A 23,467-nucleotide genomic window follows, 5' to 3' on the forward strand; every position below is an offset into this window, starting at 1 on the left:
CTTCTTTGACAGATTTGAATTAACTTCAAACAGGAAGTCAATCTAGCTGTCAAAGTAAATGTGAAAATCAAAACGCTATTAAAACACCAAAAAAAAAAAAAAATAAAAATCATTAAAAAGTGGTATCTTTATTTCTCTTTAAATTTGACATTGTAAAGTTCACAACAATGAAGAGCAAGCAAGTTCAGAGAGGAACCTGCAGACAAAGTAGAAAAGTTTAGTATATGTGTCCAATAACTAATTAATATGCTTCAACTCTAACTACCAACACAAATGCTTACTTTGGGAGTTACTTCAATAATCCAGGTTTATTTTGTTGCACCGCTAGAGTGTTCGTAGAAATTCTGTTTTGTTTGTACACAACTCCCAACAAATAATGTAAAATCAATTCATTCTAGAGATTTAAATTTCCCCAGAGCAGTTAGATAAGAATAAAAGGAACATCTTACATTCTGTATGTTGCACAAATTTGTAGGAGACAACTGAAGGCATACCAAGCCACACACACCCACATGTGCACACACCCACCAGGACACAATCATCCACATTTATGCATAAAAACAAATAAAATCAATCCAAAAAATAAAGGTTAGGTTTATTTTTTTATGTCTGAGGGAAATCTTGAGATGTTCTGATATATGAGTTACAAAAGAATAATCAAAGCAAAAACCAGACAAACTATTGGACTACACTCTTAAAAATGCAGATCTTTTACATTTTTGTGGATGCACAGGAATGTCGGACATTTAATTAAAAATACAAAAATAAAAGAAAATTAAAAAAAAAAAAAAAAAAAAAGACACCCACAATCCAGAGTAAAAGTCTGAAGGGGGAGAGGGTGTTGGACAAGGGCAAAAGGATTTGAGAAGAGGAAGCGGGGTTCAATCCGAGTTTTCTTCAATCTGCTCCCTCAAGGTCTACAGCAAATGACCAGAGTACTGCTTCACACTACAATGAAAACAGAACAGAGAAGGAAAATGAATACCAAAAAATATTTGCATTTCACAAAATTAACAAGAGTAAACACTGCAACTGTTGCAGAATAATGATGTGAGAGGATGAACTGCAGGATGGAACAAAGAGCACAGGAGAGAAGATATGATTTGGGATGAGGAAAGGAGAAAAAGAGGGTTGTGGCTAGCAGGTGCAGAACACAGAAAAGGGAAGACAGGAAGGAAGAGGGAGGCGGGGTCTGTTATCATGGCAACAGTACACTACTCATGAGACAGGGCAGAGGGTTTGAGAATGTATTAGCAATCGGGCAAAGCTCAGATGGCATCAATAAAGAAATGGTGTGTATTATACGTGCCTACTGGTTGCCAAGGGAGACAGAAGAGGAGGAGCCTGTGCTATTTGGCAGACTGTGATTTGTTGTCGCTTAATCTAACTAAAAACAACAAAATCACTAGTCTTCCATACAGCAGCAGCCAGGGAAGAATCAATCCACTCCCTGCTTCACATTGAAATGGCTCTGATGGCAAATAGACATCCTATTTGTCTTTTCCATCTACTGATCAGATTTACCAGACTAGTGCAAGTCAATCACAATTGTCACCCGCACTGCCCCTTTATAAAAATAGCTAATAATATGCACCTGTGAGCGTGCATATTTCTTCACAGCCATTTCATGTAATAGGAAGGTTAGAAGTAGTTGCAGGTTGCATGGGGAAGGAAGGAAGGGGGTTAGTGAAGAGAGACAGCAGGCAACAGAAATGTTTAATCCAAGAAAAAACTGGCTATCTAGTGTTGGAATGTAATTCTATTAAAAATATCCTAATTGGTAAACAATATATGTGATTGAAAAATTTGAAGTTATTTTAGTCATGTTTGCACAGAAAAAAAGTTGAAAAGCTTCAGTATGTTGGAGGCCTGCACGATTCGAGTGCTACTGCATGAACATTTTCACCTACTTGGAATTTAAGAATACAATTTTATGACTTTAAAAAATATATTTTAAAGAAAATGGTGGCATTTCAAATAGGATTCTGAATCAGGCATTTCTACTAGTTAGGACAGAATAAATGCACCAAGCAAGAACTTGCCTGTTCTGTAGAAGGTACTGGGCATTCTGGATCTGGTCCTGGGTACCAGTGATGGTAATGATGCGATCCTCTGAGCCCTCCAAAGGTTCGTCTATCTTGATAGAGGCCCCCGACTCGTGGCGAATCTGTTTGATCCGCTGGCCTCCCTTACCGATGATGGATCCAGCCAGCTGTTTGTGGAGAACACCACAGGAAAAAAATGGGATTAGGGCGGATCTGACCTTCCATTACTTTACTGACTGAAAGAAAATATGCTGCAGTACCTTTAGTAGAGGTAAAAGTTTTGAAGGAACACATATGAATTTACGCATCAAATCACATGTCAATCAGAATTTTACTGAGCTACTAGAAACTAGTAAAAATGAAAGCTTGCTCCAGGTTTAGATGAGGCAAGATTATTTGATAAATATATATACAAATATCTATATTTTTTTCTGTATTTAACCAGGCAATCAAAACTGTGGAATTGGCCAATTCTGACCTCTGACCCACTGTTCGGTGAATCTTAATTTAAATATAAAATTATTTTCTATTTAGCATTAAACATAGCCAACATTAAATAAATTTGACTTCATAACAAAAACTAGCTCAATTAGTTGAGCAGAAGCAGATAAAATACAGCAAAAGAAAAAGGAAAACTTCAATACAAAAAAACAGTTCAACTAGATATGTACAATCTTCAGCTCCATCTCTCTCTGGTTGCCAAGCTGTTGATGTCATGGTCATAAACTCACGTCTTTAGGGATTGTCACTTGTGTGGTGATGACAGGACCGCCCATGTCATTATAGGATCCACGTCCACCTGTAGGCACGCAAAATACAGAGACTGTTAAATGATAAAAGGATTCAAGACAAACACTTATGTCTTTTTACCAAAACAGCCGAGTACTGAAAGAACAGATCAAATTACAATTTGGCCTTGTCAAAAAGACAAGGGAAAGCTTGTTGTGACTGCAAAGCTGCCAAGTTGTAGTAATACAGCATCATGGTGTGTTAGTTACATGAGTGCTGCTACACCAACAAATGAGTCACATAGATGTTTGGAAGAAATAAAGTTGTAGAAGTAGGTGACTGAAAAAACTACCAATGACAAAACCAGAGCAATATTTTTTCTCCCACACACTACTACATTCCATCCTTTGGCCAGATTTTTAGTGACATCAATGACGTTACAGCTGTTGTTTTGTAGAGTGCTTGGAGTATGAATAGTGAATAAAATATAAATATACCAAAACAAATCAGAACTCTGTAAATGTCTCAGACTGGAACTGATTGAGGGCAAAGGAGGAATACTAACCTGACTGGTAGCTATCCCAGGAGGAGCTGTTATCTGAGAAAGACAGGAAAAATATCTAAGATTGTATATATATTAAAAAAACACTAATTTGCCACACAATTCAAAATGTACTTTAAAAACTACAAAATACACCACACCATCAATTAAATGTGAATAGAAAAAGAGATCTCAAGTCCTCAGTTGAGACAAAAAAAAATTATACAGCTTTACACAAATTACAGCAGCCATTTCCTTTCAGTCTGATGCCCCATCAATTTCTATCATTTTGTCTTCTTGCTTCCTTATGCTGGGGAGAAGTCTGAGGCCTGCAGTCCAATGAATGCAGCAGCCTTGTAACAACATTTACACAATGCGAGTGAAAGAGCTTTGTACTTACCATATCCACCACCACTCTGTAAGGAACAAACAAAAAGACAGAAGTGTTACAGCAAGGAAAAAGATACGTCCGTCTCCCTCGACTAAAGAGCCGATAAAAATCGCTACAGGTTGGTGAGCAGAAACCTAACGAGGCAGCCTCGTTCAGAGTAGACCCAATTGAAAACCACCCAGTTTTCATCCCTGAGACAGACTCCACCTCCTTTCCCCCCTCCCCATCCCTACCCCTTTTCCTGTCTCTCCTTGCATCTCTATCAGCCCCCATTTTCAGCTGCTGCTGTTACCAGGGCAACAAGCAATTCAAAAAGCTGTTGCCAAGCAACGATAGGCAGTATCCTGCCAGGTCTCAGGGAGGGAGAGAGAGAGAGAGAGAGAAAGAGAGAAAAAGGCAAAAAGAAACCTTCCAGTCTGTCAAGAAAGCATTATTAGTGCTTAGCAACGAACCATGGCCACCCCCACCTCCCCACCTTCTCCACTCCCAACATCCTCTCTCTCTCTCTTCGCAGGAAAAACAAGCTGGCCATGAAAAATACACAGTAAGAGGGCAATTACAGCTGATTATTATGGGGTGTTTCCGGCTGAGGTGATTATGGTCATTTGGTGGGGTGGCTTACACCATGCAAAAAGTGCCTTGGCTCTATGGACATTGCTTTGTTGTTTTGTCACAAAAATACTATAAAATGGCAGGACAATGGACAATCACAACATATTGCCTTGTGCTAGCCTGAAGATGCTCACACTTAATAGGATGCGAACACCAGAGCTGCACGCATTTAGCAAAGGGTCACTAACCATGCTATCACTGTAGCGATCCGGTCTGCCTCTTCTGTCACTGGCGATGGGGAGCACAGACAGACAGACGGAGAGGGAAACGGGGGAAAAAAGAAAAGATAAAGTGAGTTGGATGGGAAAGAAATAGAAAATACTTGGAGGAGAAAAAAGAAAATCTTGAAAATATTCCATGAAAAATTTCTGGTCTAGGTCAAGCTGCACACACGCGCTGAGCAAGATTACAGTATAAACACATTTTCTCCCAACCATCTTCCCACACAGTAACAGGAACAGCTCTGACAGTGTTATGGTGAGAGGAGTGACAGGTGGTGGTGATGCTGATCAGAGCCAAAGGCTGCTGTTATTTCCCTCCTAAAAGCTGAGCACAAATAGTGAAAATAGCCGACAAAATGTATTAGGATTGTACTTTTGTACTCCATAAAAACACATGCATGTGTGCCAACTTTGAGTAGACCTTAAATGTGAGAGGATTTTAGCACCAGTAACTGTTTACATTGACTTTTTTCCTCTAGTCTGGTAACACAATTTGTTGTTACAAACCACGCCTGACAATTAAAGCTGCATAATATTGGAAAAAAAACATGCAGCTGTATTATTTATTACTGCAAGGATTTGTTTTGGTGGAGATTTTTCTTTCCTTTACTTTTTTGTCTTTACAATTTCACCCCTACCTACACTGTGATGTATATCTACTTTAGATATCTTAGGCTATAAAGGGCCATCCCACTGGACAATAATTTAAATGCATGTTACATGAAATATAAAGCACTTAAATATTGGAGCAAAGAAGTTATGTTTGATTGCCATTTTGCACAACTTGATAATACAAATCAATATATTTAACAGTAGAAAACCAAAATCTTCAAAAATGTTAGAGAGAAAATTTGAGCAGCAGAGATTCTAAAGCATATACAAGAATTGACCAATAGATCTACGACACTATTAGTGTACAAAATGAAAATACCAGTTTCTTATATAAACATTTTTTCCGTCTTTCTACCCTCAGTTTATTGAAAACATAGACTACTGATGGTAAGCAGTCTACCATCAGAAAAATATTAAATTTTGCATTTCTTCTCTTTTCTTCTTTAACTGTGTACTTTTCTGTGTTTTATTTGGACTCCCTTGAAAAAGAGATTTTTCATTTCAATTAGCTTTTTATCCTGGTAAAATAATAGTTCAATAAAAAAATTTCAGTTCAGCAACATTTGTTGGAGTGTTGCTAGCACAAACGTGAAGGTGGTTAAATTTATCATTTTGGCAAAGAAAAAATGTAGCTGCAGGTTTTTTTAGGACTTTACCAGAACATCTTAAAGCTCTCATAAAACATCCTCTGCTGCATTAAACAAACATCAGTAAATATTTTGCTGACCGAGCGCTTGGCCGGATGACGCTTTGAAAGCCAAGTAGTTACTTGCAATTTTGATAAAATAAAATATTATTGTAACCTATTGTGCAGTCCAAGTTGTCAGAGAATGAGAGTCAGCACTAGAAATAAACCACCCATGCAATCAAAAACTCTGATTACAAAATATAATACACTTTTAGGACCTGGAAATTTATTCTTAGTATTAAAGAAAGCGCATGCCACTCAATAGTAAGCAACAGAACAGATAACAGACAATGCAACAGGTATGACTTATTTTGCAACATAAATTGAAACAAGAATCTTAACACATTCCTGTTAGGATGAGTTAGGAGGTTAAGTCAGAGGTTTGGAAACAAAAACTTACTTTGACCTGTCATCTGAGCCACGGTATGAGTCATAGTAACGATCGTCTCTGCTGAAACATGGAAATGGGAAAAAGAAAAGGAAGAAAAAGGACAAACACAACCAGACATACAGTGATGAGCACTTATGCTTAATGAAATGATAAATGCGAACAATAGTTTTTCATAAAAAAAAAACAACATTAGCTCACATATTAAATAATAAGCATAATTGTTTTGGTAGAAATTTGAATTTATCTGAATGGAGAGAAAGCAAAAAAAGCTTAACATTTTCAGACAGTGCAATAAAATAGCTACAAGTGAGATATTACAAAGGTAAAACTCAAAAACTTTTCTCAAAACCGATGAGAAGGTGCATGCAGGCTGCTTGCTACTCCAAAATTCAGATTCAGAAAGCAGCACTGAGCTTACCCTCCCCTATATGGGTGACCCATTGGCATGTTTCGAGGACGCCCACTTCCCCTGCCAACCCTACTGGGGTGTGGTGGAGGAGGACCCCGGCGGGGGCTGATATCATCGTAATCACGGCGTGAGGGAGGCAGGGGTCCACGCGCCCCTCGGCTGGAAGGCATTCTGTCATACCCGCGGTCGCCACTGGACCTGCCTCCACGCATAGGGAAGCCTCCCATGAGCCTGCGGCCGCCTCCCCTCTCTTCAAACATCATGGTGAAACCACCGTACTCGTATGTCTCATCATAGAAGTTAGGGTCGTAGGGCTGTGTACGGCCTTTTATTGGAGCCTGAAGTGGAGATAATCACATTTTAAACAAAAAGAAATATGTAAAGCACTTTTATGCAGTAGTATATCTATTTTATATGCAAGGAAACCTTTTTAAAAATAAATATTCATATGACTGAAGAAAATCTAAATCACACCATCAAATAAGACATTTAAGTGGATATCTTTAAATCATTACTATATCATACGCAACAACTCACTCAATAAAGGGCTTTGAAACAGAATCAAATCTTAATGTGCAAAGCCTGAAATGCATAAAATTCACTCATTAATAGTGGAAATCACTCTTACTTCAGAGATGAGCTCCAGCATGGTCTTGATGCACTCCACCACCCTCTCCATTTTACCACCAACCAGCACCACACGGTCCGTTGACTGGGGACAACACTCCTGAAACAGCTTGATGCTGGTCTTTGTGTTCTGCAGAGACACGCATGAAAGACACACATGAGTAGGAAGAGAGAAAAAAAACTCCAACAAAACAAAGGCGCCTAAAAGGGAAATCAGAAGGTATTAAGACTGATTAAAAAAAGATGAAAAAAAGGAAATTTTACATGGTACTTTTTTCAATGGATAGAATGCAAAGGACATGATGTCAGAATGTCAATGTCTTAAAAAAAAGGAAAAATAAAGTATTAAAATTTGTCTATTCACATACCTCCCGAAGCTCCTTGATCTTTGCTCCTTTCACACCGATGATGGAGCCCGCCAGGCTCTGATGGATCAGCAGACGGAGCTCACAATCAAAGTCATTGCCATTGTATTGCTGGTACTGCAAAAACAGAATAAAAGTGATATTCACACATTCCTTCCTAAACAAGATCATAAACTTGCCTGAACCATTTTCTTTCATTCTGGCAAAAATCAATACAGTTTTGCTGTAATGTTTTGTCTTTACATTTCCACTTCATCTCCTACATTCTCTTGTTTGGAAATTATTCAGGTCAAAAAATAACACAATCATTGGAAACTTAAAAATAAAAATCACCAATCATTTATGAAAATATTTTTTTACATCTTTGTCATAATTTTTGTTTTTAGCAAATTATATCTTTATTGTATTTTACACGTTTTCTCAATATCCTGTAGTCAAAATTTGTTTAATTTCTTTGCACAAATACAATTAAACCATTACATTTTTGGTCATGGTCATCTCATTGCGAGAACCTGAAAGACTCATGACTTATGCATGGCTTTAAACCAAAATCAAACTAGTCATGTTGACACAGTGTCAAAAAATAAATAGTAGAACTACATCACCTACAAAGCAGATAAACAAATGACAGCAAGGGAATCACTCCCTTCTGTACAACTTATTTGAAATGTTTTAAAGTGTTACTAAAGATTCATAAAAATCAAAGTCAGAACAACTCACTTCTTCCAATGTAGGGATAATCTTCAGTAGGATTTCTCCAATAGTCTCTATGTCTGCACTGATACTCAGGATTCTTCATAGTTTATCCACCAATGACAAAACAGAGCACGGCAACAGAGACGGTGTGGGGTTGGGGTACCCCGGAGGCATCCCAAGGGAGGAGAAAACAAAGTTTCAGATTATAAAGTTCATTAGACCTCTAGTTTAACTCATAAAAAAGGCTAACACTGCTAGAAGTGGAGAATAAAGAGCTATCTCAATGGTAAGATTCTGCGTTTTCTAACATTTTACACAATACGTTGGTGGTCATTTTATAGGGAAAGTGAGGAATATAGTACAATAAAAAGGCATTCTTTCCCAGAGAATAGCAGTACAGTGGCAAAATAAAAAAGGACCCAAAAGAAAGGAGGACTGGATTTGGCAACCAGGAAGCAAGATGGGGAAAGTGAAGTTTTAGGAAGAGATAAAAGTGCCAGAGAAAATTCTAAAAGGTTTATGGTTGGTGGATGCACACCACAAAAAATGACCCTCTAAATGAGGTGAAGGACACAAAAGCCAAGATGACAAAGATGTTTTGTTTTTACCATAGGGGATTTTAAGTTTAATTTTAATTAAATCTAGTGGCTGAAATATTGTTGTCTGCACCCACCTGTGGCGATACAGTAGTTACACTGATAAGAAGAACTAAAGCAGATTACACATGGAAGCAACATAGTCTGCAGATGAGCAAAAGTGACAGAAGATTATGCTATTGTAAGGTTGTAAATTTGCTGTCGCTGGAGTTAATGTTTATAACCGAGTCAGGGAAATTGAATTATATGAACTCAAATGAAGCATGGATGGACTAAATCAAAACCTTTAGTTTCAAAAACTCCAGCAATTAAGGATTTGCTTACATGAAAGACAGACAAGGAAACAAACACACTCACTATTTAAGAATCAATAAAAAAACCCATTATCTAAATTTTGATATTTGGAATTTGAAAATAAAATAAAATGGGATGAGGCTAAAAGCAAGTGAGCTCAAAGAACTAACAGAAAACCAAAAACACCATTATTTATACACAAACACTGAGCTTTTAGAAAGGAAAATGAAGAAGATTCACAGGACAGATGGCCACAAATAAGAGAAACCTACAAATCCTAAAAAGAAAAAAAAAAATCTACACAAATTATAGCAGACATTTTCAAAGACAGTGGAATAACCCTGACAGCACCAACTTTAGATACAGTCCTGACATGACTTTAAAAAATGGCATAGAAAGGATATTAACATGATGTTTAACAGGCAGATTAGGATAAAAATCGCATTTAGGCTCAGTCTGATAAACTTTAAATATGTTTAAACATAGTGACTTGACAAAAGGTAGGACTACAAATTATTGTTCACTTCTTCTTGTTTGTTTGACCTGTAGTCAGGCATTGAGAGGGAGGAGCTTAGGGACATACCGCTCAGGCCCACTGCTGTCTGGGACTGACACACTGGCATTGTACTGGGCGTGGCATGGGCAGGGGCCAGGGCCATTCGAGCACAGATGTCAATCAAGTAACACGCCCATTTAGGGACAGGGCACGATTATGGGCGGGGCCAACCAGGGTGTCAGGTGGGCGGGCGCAGGAGGGGCCATCCAGAACATGGGCAACAGAGGAGGAGGAGGAAGTGGGCAAAAAAAGTAAAGAGTAAAAATAATAAACAAGGAAGAGGGGAGAGGAATACATTTTTAATATACAGGCTCTGCAGTGTTGAAATGTGATTTTAAATTGATTCTCTCAGAGATTGGGTTGTCAAAGAGAGAAGAAGAGAAACTGACATTGGAAAAAAGGGAAATGGCATTTCAAAGAACACGAAAATTTAATGTTGGGGGAATAAAACCAGAGACAGTGAAAAAAGAGGGGGAGAACAAACTGTAAATGACCAGAGAAAGAGGCAATGACATAGAATTATTCAATAATTGGCCAGTTTTCAGCAACATTAAAATATATATGTATATGTATATGTAGCTACTACAAATAATATTAGCTTGTGACATTAAGCACTGTGCCAGTTTCATTCTAAATTAACTAGAGCATTAATATTGCCAGCTGCATTAAATATTTTAACATCATAAAACATAAACTGGGCTTTTATGCCTTTGTCCAGATTAGATGGATGCAAAAATATAAGTTGTTTAAGCTACAAGAACAGGATGAAATTAACTCCAGAATTTTGTCTGAAGGTCTAAAGGAATAAATTGGCTGGCCTGGGTGTTTGTTATGTTTACAATAAAGGAAATAATTGAAAATACTGCAATAACTTTTAACACTTAAAAAGGATTGAGGCAAAACCTGGTCCTGTCCAAACAGAGAAGGTTGAGTCTGAGAGGCCAGTGAACAAAAAAATTTTCTTTTTGAATTTCTGGCTGTGATAAGAAAACTTTGATGTACTCACATCTGAACGGAGGGCTTTGATGTTTTTTCCACCCTTCCCAATCACAGCTCCTGCATTCTGCAATACAAAAAAAAATTAAACATTATAATCGTAGGATGTTTAGAAATAAAAAAAAAAAAAGTAAATTAAGTAATATTAAATAATCAGAAATCATACTAGTAAAAAAATATGAAATGTTAAAATAAAAGCAGAATTTACAACTAGACTAAATTATGAAACAAAACAGGGCTGAATTACTTTGCTCTGCAGGAGAATGCGGAGCTCTACCATCTCATCACAGTTTCTGGAGCGTTTGAATGATTTCTGCTCATCTGCATCCTCAGCAGGGCGTTTACCTGGAATAAGAAAATAAAATAAAAATAGACGCAACACTGTAGATCCCTTTCATAAAAATGTTACTCATAATAAATAACTTCATGAATGTCTAATTTTTCATATACTGACAATAGAAAAGAAATATGATTAAAGAAACTAATCATTTTAATTACAAAAGAACACATGCAGGTCTCAAAAATACTAAAAAAGAACATTTAGTTTTAGTGGAATACAATATATCACTGCTATCATGTGCATGTACAACACAAAGACAAAAAATATAAGTATCCTTAAAGCGCACAACATAAATAAATTACACTTTATACCATTTGTCTCTGTGTTGCTGAATGAGGTCTCATCTTGCTGATCAATTTCTGTGTCCATGGTCTTCAGACAGTATAGTGGAAAATGAGCACCTTGATCCGATGTGCAGGTGACAGGAGCAGGAAAAAATAGCAGGAAACCAGCCCCTGTGTGTGTTCTTGTCTCCTGGCATGTTGAAGGCGATTAAAATGGGATAAGAAAAAAGGAGAAGAAAGAGGCAGGTCAGCTAGTTTGAAGTCAGCATTAAAACTGTTAAAACGGTTAGACAGCCTGGACTCACCGATATTTATTGCAGGGAAAAGGGCGTGTTCATAGGCGGATCGAAGTGAAGGGGACCAAACAGCTCTTGCAACCTGTAAGGGAGGGAAGCTCCTTCTTTTAATGCTGAAATGCAGCCAAACAAAACTGATCGCACTCTCATTTTGCATCGTACAACCATGATGTTGCATAACAAAGCTTTCTGAACAGTAAGCGATAAATACCGATATTTATGGGGCAAGGTTTTGTTGTTTGGTCGGAGGGCGCATACACAGACCAAAAGATAAAGTAATCAAATTGTTACTCAATTATATCGTACGCTACATGCTACAAGATATACATGTACACAAGCGCTGATCGATTAACAAACCTCTGTTTTTAGTTTTAAAATACAAAAATATATACATTACATATTAGTCTTGACAAAATTGGAAGTGGATTACTTCAGATTAAACTGAAGGCACGTCGTGGAAGCTGGTTTAAGATTTACTTCCTCCTGGTCGGCAAATATGCAAAACGTCCCTCCACTTATTTTAGGCGTGTGGAATACATCAGATCTAGTCGGTGTAAAAAAATTTATAACTTTGAGTTAATAGAATACTACAACAGCAGTTTGGTGAGTATCAATTTTGTCCATGTAGTCGGACTCCGGCTTCGTCGTGCTAAATGGCAGCCGTTGCTTAAGCCTACGGAGCCACGCATTAGCTTAGCGAGTCATTTCCCCGTCTCTGAATTCAAACTTTAATATAAAGTAGACCATAAATACTCCGAGCATATTGTTTTGAGACAGTTTATAGATCTAAATTCAGCTGGCAACTCCAATTGGGACGACGTCCAGTACAAAGACAAACAGTAACGATTCAAGCTAAGGGCTAGCTAGTTTCGCCATGTTGCCAAGACAGTGTCTAACCGTAGCTAGGTAGGCCAGCTTTTAAGGCACCGGACACAGATGAAACAACTCGCATAAAACGTACTTTCTCGTAGTTATACGTGTGCATACCAATTATTTTTAACCAACAGTGCTCGGAAAAAGCTGAAAATATCGTCAAAAAACACAAACCTGCAGCGTTGTCACCTCGCTAGCTTGCTTACTTCCTTCCTTCTCTTCCGAGCCTGGAAACGAACAACTCGATGTACTGTGTCCTGATTGGCTGAATGGAAAGCACGTTAACAGTTCGACGACTGCCATTGTGTGGAAACATTGCCAATCATGTGAAGAGGGGCGTTTCTAATCCCTTATTTCCGGATGTGGATATGCAAAGCTGTATTTCTAGTTTATTTTGTAGGTAAAAATAATTTACCTACCAGCCTAATAGTAATCTGCTTGTTGTTGTGACATCTTTTATAGTAGATTTGTAATGTTATATTGGCCAATTGTTGTGTTCCGGATGTTCTGAGGACATTAACAGCTATTCTCTCGGTCTTGCTAACTGATGTTTTGGTTTGTCAACTTTGGCGCCTTCGTTTCGTACTGGCTCGCCTTGTGGATGAAACGCTTTCATTTTCTGCTTAGGTAACATTACGCAAAATTTACTTTAGCATGCATACTTTTCTTAATCACAGTATTTAATTGCTCTTGTTTTGATGCCTCTTTTTTTCTTCTTCAGTTTACATCCACGCTACACTTTCATATTAGGCATACATATTATGATAGAGACTATTGAGCCCTTACCACTCACACTCCTATGACAATGGATTTTAATCCGTTGTATAATTACATGAAATTAAGAACATCAACTAAATAGTGATAATTCTCAATTAAAGACGGCTCACATAACAACGTTTAAAAATTGTCTGCATGTAATTCCAGATAATAGTGAGAAAACCTGCAGAAAATAGCTGCGCTATAAACTGCAGAGATCATTGAGGAGGATGGCCCCGGAGACACCATCAGTAGTTCGGGCTACTCAGGCCTGGCTGCAGTCCTCTCGCCATGTCCAGGTTCCCTTTGCCTGGCTTGAAGCCTGCGTTGAGTGGATTCAAGGAGAGGCTGGAGGAGCAGATCATCTGTCTCAGCAGCAAATCAATCAGCAGGTAGGTACAGCCAGGTCATCACACTCCGGTCTGACAAATCACATCATAACATCCATTTCAGTGCTCTTTCTGTCTCCTTCTTTCTTACTGTCTCTACAGGTCGCACAATTGCTTTATGTGGCAAACATCCATTTGTTTTTACACAACATTAGAGCATACTTAGAAAGTCCAGAGAACCCTTACTTATACTTATCTAGCAACCCAGAGCAGGGATTAGAACAAATTTAGAATCCAGAGAAACTACCTTAGCAACTATGTTTTAGACTCCTATTCTTCCAACCTAGAAAAGGAATTAGACTATGGGTTACTTACTTATACTTATCTACCAACCCTGAATAGGAGCACCTAGTTTATCTAGTTTATATAGTTTGGATCAACATTACTAGACTACTTTTTAGACTCCTTTTCTTCCATCCCAGAGATGGAATTAGACCAGAGGATACTTATCTAGAAACCCTGAACAAGAGCACCTAGTTTACACACTTTAGATCAACATTAGATTCTTTTTCTTCTTTTGCTCTTTCCTTTGGTTTGTTATTTTGTTTATATTTCCTTTTACTCCATTCCTGTAAAACACTTTCTATTGCCTTGTTGCTGAAAATGTGCTATACAAATAAAATTACCTTTACAATAAAGGGAGAGAAAGCACAGAGATCTAAGATGCTGTTTTAAAGGAAATGCATTTCTATTCATTGTTTAGTCCTGTAGGTTAGTCAGGGAGAGAGCGAGAGAAAAACATTTTGCAAATAATGGAAAGGCTAAACAAAGAACTGCAAAACTGGTCTTGTTTTATCCTTTTGAACTTTTTAACCTCTGGTTTGACACATAATGTAATGAAATATGTTAGCAATCATTTAGAAAACACCCAGTTATAGTACAATTTTACCTTCTTTGGAACATACATGAATACGACTGCTTTTTAGAATGTTAACTTCCCCTACCTAGGCCCAGAAGACCAAGGAAAATATGCCCAATTTGTATACCTTGTTATTTTATATTTAATTAAGAAAAAACATAATCTGTTGAAATTGTAATTTGTACATTCAAGTTTTGCAAAAACCAGATCAATAATCAACCACAAACCTCAGTTAATCTGGCTAAAACTCATGGAGAGTGTAAGGGACATAATGGTGATGGAAAATGGCATCATCATTGCAATATTTAGTATCAACAGCATGCTTGTTTTTATAATATTATGCAGCTTTAGTATCTTTTATTTTTTTCAATTTGAAAATGAGAATTTTTAGAAAATTTTTTAAATGTACTATTTCCCAATTGAAAGCATTTCACTTTAACTTTGAAAGCCTATTACCATAATTATTTAATAGTTACAACAGAGAACAATAAGATCAAATCATGGTACGTGCTGATCATGTGGAGTAAAATGACACCTCCTAGTCTGAAAATCCCTGGTTTCTGTTGCAACAGATAGCGGAGAAGAATTTTAGTGTAAACAGCACGTATCCATCATGCGGGGTGTCAGCTGTACCAGCTGGTGGTGGCGTCATGTGGGGTATGTTTTCTTGCACTGACGCATCTCTCATACGCCACAGTGGACTGAAATATTGCTACTGAGCAGCTGTGTCCTTCCAGGGCCAAAGTCTATCTCTTTTCAAACAGATACTTGTCAAAGATATTGCTTCATTTTTCAGGGGTGGGGGGCACATAGTCTCCTTATGGTTCCAGGATGACCATGTTATCAGTTTATTAAGGTAACCCACATGGTTCCCAGATGCCAATCATTCCAGAGCACTTTTTTTATTTGACGCAAGCGTACGTGTGCAAACAGTCATTTATAAGAAATGAATAAGCTGCAGGGATTTGATTAAATAATAAACTGAGTCACTGCGCCTCAAACACCCCGTGACAAGGCTAATATTTTTGTTAAGTCATAGCTTTGACTAATTCAAACCTTTCAAAATGCATCATTTGACTCAGGTCAAATGAGCTCAGGAGGTCAAATGATGCATTTGATTATTGACCGATTATTCCTTTTCTAGGAATGATCAGTTTTGATTAGTCACCTGGCAATAATTCGATGGTCAATTATCTTTGTGAAATTAAGAGATTTGGTACAAGTGTCACTTAAAATTATCTGTTTGGTGCACAATTTTAGGTCCTGGACCAGTGGCTCCTGACAGATTTGAGAGACCTGGATCATCCGGTTCTCCCTGAAGGGCTCGCTCAGGCCCAGAAGACAGAACTCAGTGGCACCTTTTGTGTCCAGGTGCTGTTTTCTTTTTCCTTAAATGCATTATTTAAATGCAAAGACCTAAAACTATATTTTTAAAAAAAGGATGATGAAAAAGAACATTTTGTGTTTAAAAAGAGATCTACAGTATTTTAAGTTATTCCTTAACTGTCAGCAACTACAGTGTTTATGAAAACCACTTGAGACCTTATCTAATAAAACAATAGAGTGCTTCATTTTAAAATACTCATTATAGCGAAAATATACATGGTTTTAGGTAAGTACATATTCATATTGCCAACGTGACCCATTATGACTGCAGAACTATGAATTATTATGAGTATGGATGCTTTGTGTGGCATAAATATCAGCAAATTAAGATCAATCAGATTTTAGATAGACAACACACAGACCGGTTGAGAAAAAGATGAGCAATTATATAACCGGCATTGCTGCCTTGATTTATCATGCTAGGTACATTGTCTGAAAAAAAAAATATTTTTGGAAAAACTAGATTATTGAAGACCAGAATGGTAAAAATAAAATATAGTTTAGTGTGGGTTCTCAGTCCCAATCCTTTCCCTACTCAGCTTTGGCTCTATGTTTTTGCTTATCATCTCAAATAAATAAGGAAACTCAGGAAATAAAGTCAAACAATAAGCTTTGTTGAATTCAACAGCTATATATAAAAACAATATGAAAAAGGGGTACAAGTTCCTTAAATGCAAAAAACAGAATTGTGGCAGGAAACATTTGAAGTTTTTTTTACAAAAAAAGAAGAAGCGCACTATCTGCTGGTTTGCAGTAAATCTGGTTCTGAAATTATTTAAACACCAACTCAAGTGCACAGAAATACAGATCTCAGATCCAGCCCTTTTCTGTATTTCTCAAGCAAAGTTGGAGCCAAATTAGGGAAATTTATGGAAAACTAATACGCTAAATACATTGGTTACATTAAAATGGTTTAAATTCACAGAGCCCTACAAGTTCGAAAGCATCCAAAATGATAGTCCTAGACTAACTGTAATTTAATATTTTTACCTAATAGTCAGGTATGGATGGTTAATTGAATTTTCATTCATTACAGTACAGGAAAAATATTTAACTTAGCCTCTTAACCAAAGAATACAATATGAAAAAAAGCTACCAAAAGATCATAAAATAATTGTGATGGCAACATGAACCATAGCTGATTAGTGTCCTTTTGCTTCAGGTTGACTCATTGCTGGATGTCAGTCAGCCTGCATATGGTCAGCTGCAGAAGTGGAGGGGTACAGACTGCACCAATGACGAGGTCTCTGCTGTCACACAGACCACTCAGAGGCCCTGGGAGGCCAAAGCGACCCGTATAATGCTACTCCAGGTCACAATCACTTCTTCATTATGGCTTAAGAAAAAATAAATTTCTGTGTTGTTTTTAGAAATTAAAGGAAACAAGAATGTCATGCCTTCTTACATAAACATGTGAAAGCATAGGGAGAGAATATAAGTAGGTTTTCTCGCTCTCTTAGTTATAACAAGCTGATTTTTATTTTTTATTTTTTTGAAAGGTTTCCTTAGAAGAGGGCTTTAATTGAAGACGTTTTTCATTGACGTGCTTACTGGTTTTAGCACTTTGATGCTAAAAGAATATGAGCACTAAACTTCTGAATGGCTGCACAATATTTGTTGCTAAGACCCCACTTCATCTTTTATTTAGTACGATGCTCTTTCTGAATCAGAGGGATAGGATGCAATCAGTGAGAGCACATAGAGGAGTAAATTGTAGAGATGTCTTATTGTGATGTTTTTCATAAGACAATCATTTTCTCTGAATTTGTGCATATTTTATATCGCTAACATTAGTTTGAAAAGTTTGAAAAGTTTCTTGTTTTTTCTGCTGCCTTTTATTTTTCCAGACCAAAATACCATTAACACATGACTGAAACAAGATCTTTACATACACTGTGTGTAAAGACACATAACCCGTTTTCTCTCTGTCTGATATCTATTTAAACTAAATTGTTCCTGTTTCAGGTCAGTTTGGATTGCCAAAATAGTTTGTAGAATGATAGAATTATAAAGAATGTTTTTAGCAATTACTTTCTTCTGAATCAAAAGTTTACACACAGAATAATAACCATAAATTTAAACAGCTTTGGTATCTGGATTTTGTAAGTTTCTAATTAACTTAAGGGCACAGATACAGAGGAGACACATGTCAGCAACATCTCAAACATACCGCTTAAAGTGCATTTCATAAAAGCAAAAATTTATGTTCCAAATGAACAATAACCCCAAGTATACAGATAAATTATTTACAGAGTGGCTTTAGGACGAGAAAGTCAAATGTTTTGGAGTGACCATCACAAAGCCCTGATCTCAGACTAATTATACAATTTTATTCAGTCCTAAGAAAATATGTGAAAAATGTCTGAAGTTGAGGAAAGTTAAACAACAGCCTTAAAAATGTTTATTCTTATTCTGGTAGTTAACAAGTCATTTTTAATTATTATTTATTGTATGTAAATACTGCAGTTTTTGTCTGTGACATCTGCAAAGGTTTGAATATGTGAATGCAAAAGATGCTGTAGAAGAACATATCATGAAAACATGATGTATTTGCTCTGCAGATTACAGATGGAGTCCAGAGCTTGGAGGCCATGGAGTATCAGTCCATCCCTGCGCTCAGTTCAACACTCAGGTTAACAACAGATTTATAAAGCATTGACTGCTTAACACTGTTTCGATCTTTACAGAATCACCAAACTTTACATTTACAGTTAAATAATTTTTACTGTTATAGCTTATTACTAATTCGTGTTTTCATATTATTGTGTGCATTTTTACTAACTTGTTAATTTTCTAAGTTGTTAACTTTCTTAGGCCTGGAGCAAAGCTACAGTTGCAAGGCAAGATGGTTTGTAGACTTGGTGTTTTGCTTTTGGGGCCGTCCAATGTAAAGATCCTGGGTGGTGAAGTAGAGGACTTAGTGGAGAGGAATACTCAGGTTAGCTGTACATAGAAATATTGGATTTTTCATGTATTTGTTCTGAATCTTTAAAATTCATTCTTTCTGTATTTCTATGAGTAGAACACAATAATTGCGCACATCTATTATTCCACGACAGGGCCGGGTGTTGTGCCGGACCCTGGGCCTCCCAGAGGCAGAGCAGCAACCAGATGAAGAGGCTTCGATACAACCACGACAAGGTGGAGCCACAAGAGTTTATGGATCTTTTTTTTTTTTTCCTTCCCCTCCAGGGGGTCTTTTTGTGGGCTCTAGTGTCCCTTATATGACAGTAGGCTGACAAGAGAGGGGGGAAGACATGCGGCAAATGTCGGTCGGGCCCGGGAATCGAACCCGCGACGGCCGCGTCGAGGACTAAAGGCCTCCAAATGTGGGTCGCGCTATCCCCTACGCCACCACAGTACGCCCCAGAGTTTATGGATCTTTGATGAAGGGCGATATGAATTTCCATGTTTCCACTATATTTTGTGGTACCATTATGTTAGTGACAAGAGGGATGTCAAAAAAAAAAAATTATTACTTTTCAGTCTTATTTTAAGTAACTGGCTGTGACTACATGCCACAGCAATGACTGCCCCACAAATGCTGCTCTTGAAATATATATTCACATTTGAAATTGGCTTTTTCAGAACACCAGTCACATAAAGAAGTTTGATTTGTATCACTAAGCTGCATACAGTAACTGCATTTAATCATATATTCTCATTTACTCATATTTATTGATGCTCTCACGGAACAAACAGTGGAACAAACAATAATAACAATTTTGAAAATACTGTCAGTTTTTCAATTTAGTATGGCAACAATAAATCTAAATTCTTATCATAAAATATTTTTCATAATAATCACTACAATAATTATCAAGTCATACTAAGTTAATTTGTTATAATAAAACAGCTAGATGAGAATAACCCGTCTTTTGTAATAAAAATGATCATAATTTATTTTTTTGGTCTGTGAAGACAACCAGGCAGTGGAGGACCTGGAGGTGGACGATGCAGAGCTGTTGGCCAGTCTGGAGGAACACAGTGAGGCTGAAGTCATTCAGGTTCAGCCATCTAGAGATAGTGGTTATGGGACCGTGCAGGAGACCTTGACTCTGTCCTCCATCCTTGGAGACTTTGTCTCATTCAGGTCAGTGGGCAACTGTCCCAATATGCTGTGCTTAATTATTTTTTGTACTGTTATATATGAGTGAAATTAAATAGTTTACATAATCGTCTTTGAAGAAAATGGGCAAAATGTTGGGGTGACATGTCTGTGGGTGTTCTCAGGTTCCCATTATTATCATGCCACTTGGTACAACAAATGCAATATCTACTCTATGTAACATCTCCACTCTGTCTTTTAACTCTCAGAGTTTCCAGTTAGGCCTTTCTGGTGACTGTCCTTCTTCCAGATCGAATAATTTACATCCCAATTCCTGTCCATCACATTAAAGACCAAATCATGCCCAAATTTAACAATTTCTTCCAGGTGCCTCATTGTTTTGTCAGTTGGTGTGTATATGCTGAAAAACAAGCTCCATGTGTCTTGGCAAAGGGTTGCGGTAGAGATGGACCAATTAGTTCAATATTTTAGACAATTTTATCTACTGTAGTTTAAGGTGTTGTAAAGTTTGGTATCAGAACATAATTTTCTTGCCTTCTTGCCATAATAAGTATATAATTATTTGTTTGAAACAGAGGTGACAGCACAACGCCTGCAAGAGAGTAGTCACTGTAAACCAAGATTTTATATGTATTTTAAAACAAAGACAAAATTATTACTATTATTGTTTAGGCTCTTATAGTTATTACCACATCGTTAAACCAAATTAGCTTAGCCCTCAGATTTCCAAACAAGCATTTAACACTTCCAGATAATATTCCATGACAGACAGAGATTGAAAACTCAGGATGACAAAACAGAGCAATTTTACCATAAGACATTCAGCCTTCCTGGTGTTTGTTGAAAGTCTTGCTCTCTCGCTTCCTCACAGCCTGAATAAACCACAGACGTGTTTTAGAAAACACAGTTGCCCATAAAATAGCCTTTTAAATTTCTGTGCAGTCCTATTATGATATTTTAAAAACGAAATACTGACCTAGCAAAAATAAGTCTTCCTCATTCAGTAACAAATTCCCATGCCAACCATGTCAGTGCCTAGCCTTTGTTGTACTTATGTTTACAGGTTCGAAGAAAAGTTGAGATTTTTCAGTTTCCAACAGACTGGTCATGCTGGAAATCCTTTTGTTCTGTTCGTCTACTAATTTTTTGTTGTATGTCTAGATTAAATTATAACAACAATTAACAATTTTTGCCAAAGTTTATAAACTATGTTGTTATAGTTCCATAAATGCAAATGTAGCAAGTTGGGGGGTGTAATCTTGCAGCAGTTACTGTATATCTCAATAGAAACCTTTTCTTTGCAATATTTTAAAAAATAATCGATTTATTTGTATCTTTTAGGAGTCAAACTTCCACCCCTTTTCACAGAACTAATTCAACACAAACTAACAGGAGTGGGTCAGTTCGAAGAAACGAGAATGACGAGGACCTCGTTGAGTTGCTCCACTCTGATGTGATGGATCAAAATAGCCAAGAAGACAACATGGCAGACAATGAATTTCCTGATGAAGATTTTCCCCTGGACGAGTTAGACAGCGTTATATTACAGGAAAGTGGAAATGTTGACAACGATCATAGAAGCACACATCAGAATAACAGAATATTAGAAAATCAAAGCAGTGTGGAAAGAGCAACAAAAGCCCAACCTGTTCGGTTTGAGGCACCAACTTCACATGGGTCTGGGACATTTGAGGGATCTGTTCCCTCCAGATCCCTGAAGAGAGATCATCAAGGATTCAGCAGGGAGGCTTCAACGACATCCAAAGCCTTCTTTTCTCCATCAGTTTTAGAGCCATCGAAAGAGTTAGGGTTGGGTGTTGATGACGATTTTATGGATGAAGACATGGACTGTCTTTTTCAAGAGGTTGAACCCAATCCAGTGCAAAGAGAGAAGTCTGGGGGACTGGCTCAAATCTCTGCTAAAGAACAGTTTGGAAGAGATAGAGAAAGCAATACCAGCTCCGGCCTTTCCTGGATGTCCCCAAAATCTGTGACTGGAACATCTCAAGAGAAAATTCACAGTTTAAACACTGCAGGTGACCCCAGCTTTCCTGTACTCACTCTGACCTCTGTACCTTTTACCTATTTATGCTTACTTGACAAGCTTATGTCTAAACCATGTTCACAACCCACTGAGATCTGCGTCAAAGCCTTCATTGTGACTCTGCTGGGAAAGCTGACCAGCAGTAATGGAATCTGGAGTGTTTCTGCTTCTATATCTGATGGAACTGGTTACCTGGATGTGGAGTTATCCAATGAGGTTTTGACAGGCTTACTGGGGTTCTCCGTAGCAGAGAAGACGGCTCTAAAGCGTGACCCGTCACGCAGGGGGGAGCTAGACTCCGGGATGCAGAGATGCCAGGAAGAGCTGGTGGACATGTGCTGCATCATGACGATCGTTGTGAAGCCAGGCGACGGGAGAGCTGTGGTGGCCAAGGCTCAACCAGTCAGCGAGAGAGTACTGCGGGAGTTGGAGCAGAGGGTGAGGGAAAGTAAACGCAGCTGAGTGGAAGTGGGTGAAATTGAGAAAATTACCTCCAATGGAAATGTTAAATTGCCCTTCGGCAGAGATGAAAAATTGGCAATAAAGCTATGATCAAAATTGATGATCAACCTGCCCCTCTGCCACATTTTTGACAGCAGAAGGTGTGAACTGGGAGTCTGATGATCTGATGATCTTGTGTTGCAATGCATCCCATCTGCTATATGCGAACGCAGCATTCTGCTGTTTTGCATTAGAGGGTTTAATCCTTCTATTTATTGTGGTCTTACAGGCTGTAAATCTACTGTGTTGTGTTTAGTTTACAGAAGAAAGAGGGTATCTAAATACTCACATGTACCTATTAACTGAATGTTGGTTTAAACAACCCAGTTTTAAGCATGACACATTCTGTGTAACATTGAAAACTACACGGAGAGAAGAGTGGAGACGAGAGTAGAGGTTCGGGGGTGTTCATGTTCTGATTACAGTAATGAATTGCCAGTCTATGCATTCATGCAGCACGACCATTACTTTTCACTGAAAAGTGATTGAATAGGCAAGGGCAGCATGGGTCTTTAATAAACTTCCTCAGAGGAGAATGAAAGGAAAGCGGGGGATAAAGGAGAGGCGATGAGCTTTGATTATTTCTGTCCTCTCCAGAGCCACGTCCATGGTTTTGGTTTTAAATGTAGTGATGTGTTTGTTTTTTTTTGCTCTAAGTACTGGAAATAAAAAGATATCAAAAGGTTTATCATATCAGACTTTGCTTCATGTTTTTTTCACTTGTAGTATCTGTGAGCTTGGGGAACATATCCATTTAAGCTTCCTTTTAGTAACTAAGTTACGATTGCGCTGACGTGTTACAAAACCAGCTTTTTCTCTCCTACTTCATATGGTTTGTAACAGTTTTGTTATAGTGGAAACACCTTACTGCTAATATTGACGGGTCTAACCTTACCCATCC

General features: G+C 37.7%; 2 protein-coding genes across 6 annotated transcripts; one reads left to right on the forward strand and one right to left on the reverse strand.

The window, feature by feature from the left end:
* Positions 1–583: 583 nt before the first annotated feature.
* Positions 584–12,823, reverse strand: hnrnpk (heterogeneous nuclear ribonucleoprotein K). Of its 2 annotated transcripts, none has more exons than XM_044111314.1 (17): positions 12,737–12,823; positions 11,699–11,771; positions 11,421–11,583; positions 11,017–11,114; positions 10,780–10,836; positions 9,801–9,844; positions 8,352–8,424; positions 7,635–7,748; positions 7,268–7,396; positions 6,649–6,977; positions 6,240–6,287; positions 4,507–4,546; positions 3,716–3,731; positions 3,340–3,372; positions 2,777–2,844; positions 2,043–2,212; positions 584–948 (listed from the first exon to the last, which is right to left on the reverse strand). In XM_044111314.1, the coding sequence occupies exons 3-17, from the start codon at positions 11,476–11,478 to the stop codon at positions 918–920; spliced, it is 1,308 nt and encodes a 435-aa protein (XP_043967249.1). In that variant the 5' UTR covers positions 11,479–11,583; positions 11,699–11,771; positions 12,737–12,823; the 3' UTR covers positions 584–917. The 2 variants fall into 2 exon arrangements, with proteins under 2 accessions (XP_043967249.1, XP_043967247.1); XM_044111312.1 differs by having other exon boundaries at positions 6,240–6,290.
* Positions 11,806–23,257, forward strand: rmi1 (RMI1, RecQ mediated genome instability 1, homolog (S. cerevisiae)). 4 transcript variants are annotated; one of them, XM_044111311.1, is made up of 9 exons: positions 11,806–11,885; positions 13,487–13,710; positions 15,827–15,937; positions 17,115–17,264; positions 18,514–18,584; positions 18,767–18,890; positions 19,012–19,093; positions 19,874–20,045; positions 21,363–23,257. In XM_044111311.1, exons 2-9 carry the CDS (start codon positions 13,549–13,551, stop codon positions 22,525–22,527), a joined length of 2,037 nt encoding a protein of 678 aa, XP_043967246.1. In that variant the 5' UTR covers positions 11,806–11,885; positions 13,487–13,548; the 3' UTR covers positions 22,528–23,257. The 4 variants fall into 4 exon arrangements, with proteins under 4 accessions (XP_043967246.1, XP_043967244.1, XP_043967245.1 ...); XM_044111309.1 differs by lacking the exon at positions 11,806–11,885 and adding an exon at positions 12,118–12,292; XM_044111310.1 differs by lacking the exon at positions 11,806–11,885 and adding an exon at positions 12,871–12,958.
* Positions 23,258–23,467: the final 210 nt, after the last annotated feature.

The sequence above is a fragment of the Gambusia affinis genome, linkage group LG03 (assembly GCF_019740435.1).
Source record: "Gambusia affinis linkage group LG03, SWU_Gaff_1.0, whole genome shotgun sequence".
Classification (NCBI taxonomy): Eukaryota; Metazoa; Chordata; class Actinopteri; order Cyprinodontiformes; family Poeciliidae; genus Gambusia; species Gambusia affinis.

Bases quoted from the DNA above. Each gene is read 5' to 3' on its own strand.
- hnrnpk (XM_044111312.1), bottom strand. From the start codon at position 11,478: ATGGACACAGAAATTGATCAGCAAGATGAGACCTCATTCAGCAACACA. The intron at 7,749-8,351 runs GTGAGTTGTTCT...CTGTTTTTGCAG, and splicing joins TTATCCCTACATTGGAAGAA to TACCAGCAATACAATGGCAA. The intron at 949-2,042 runs GCAAGTTCTTGC...TTTTCATTGTAG, and splicing joins CAGTACCTTCTACAGAACAG to TGTGAAGCAGTACTCTGGTC.
- rmi1 (XM_044111311.1), top strand. From the start codon at position 13,549: ATGGCCCCGGAGACACCATCAGTAGTTCGGGCTACTCAGGCCTGGCTG. The intron at 17,265-18,513 runs GTCACAATCACT...TTTGCTCTGCAG, and splicing joins CCCGTATAATGCTACTCCAG to ATTACAGATGGAGTCCAGAG. The intron at 20,046-21,362 runs GTCAGTGGGCAA...TGTATCTTTTAG, and splicing joins GGAGACTTTGTCTCATTCAG to GAGTCAAACTTCCACCCCTT.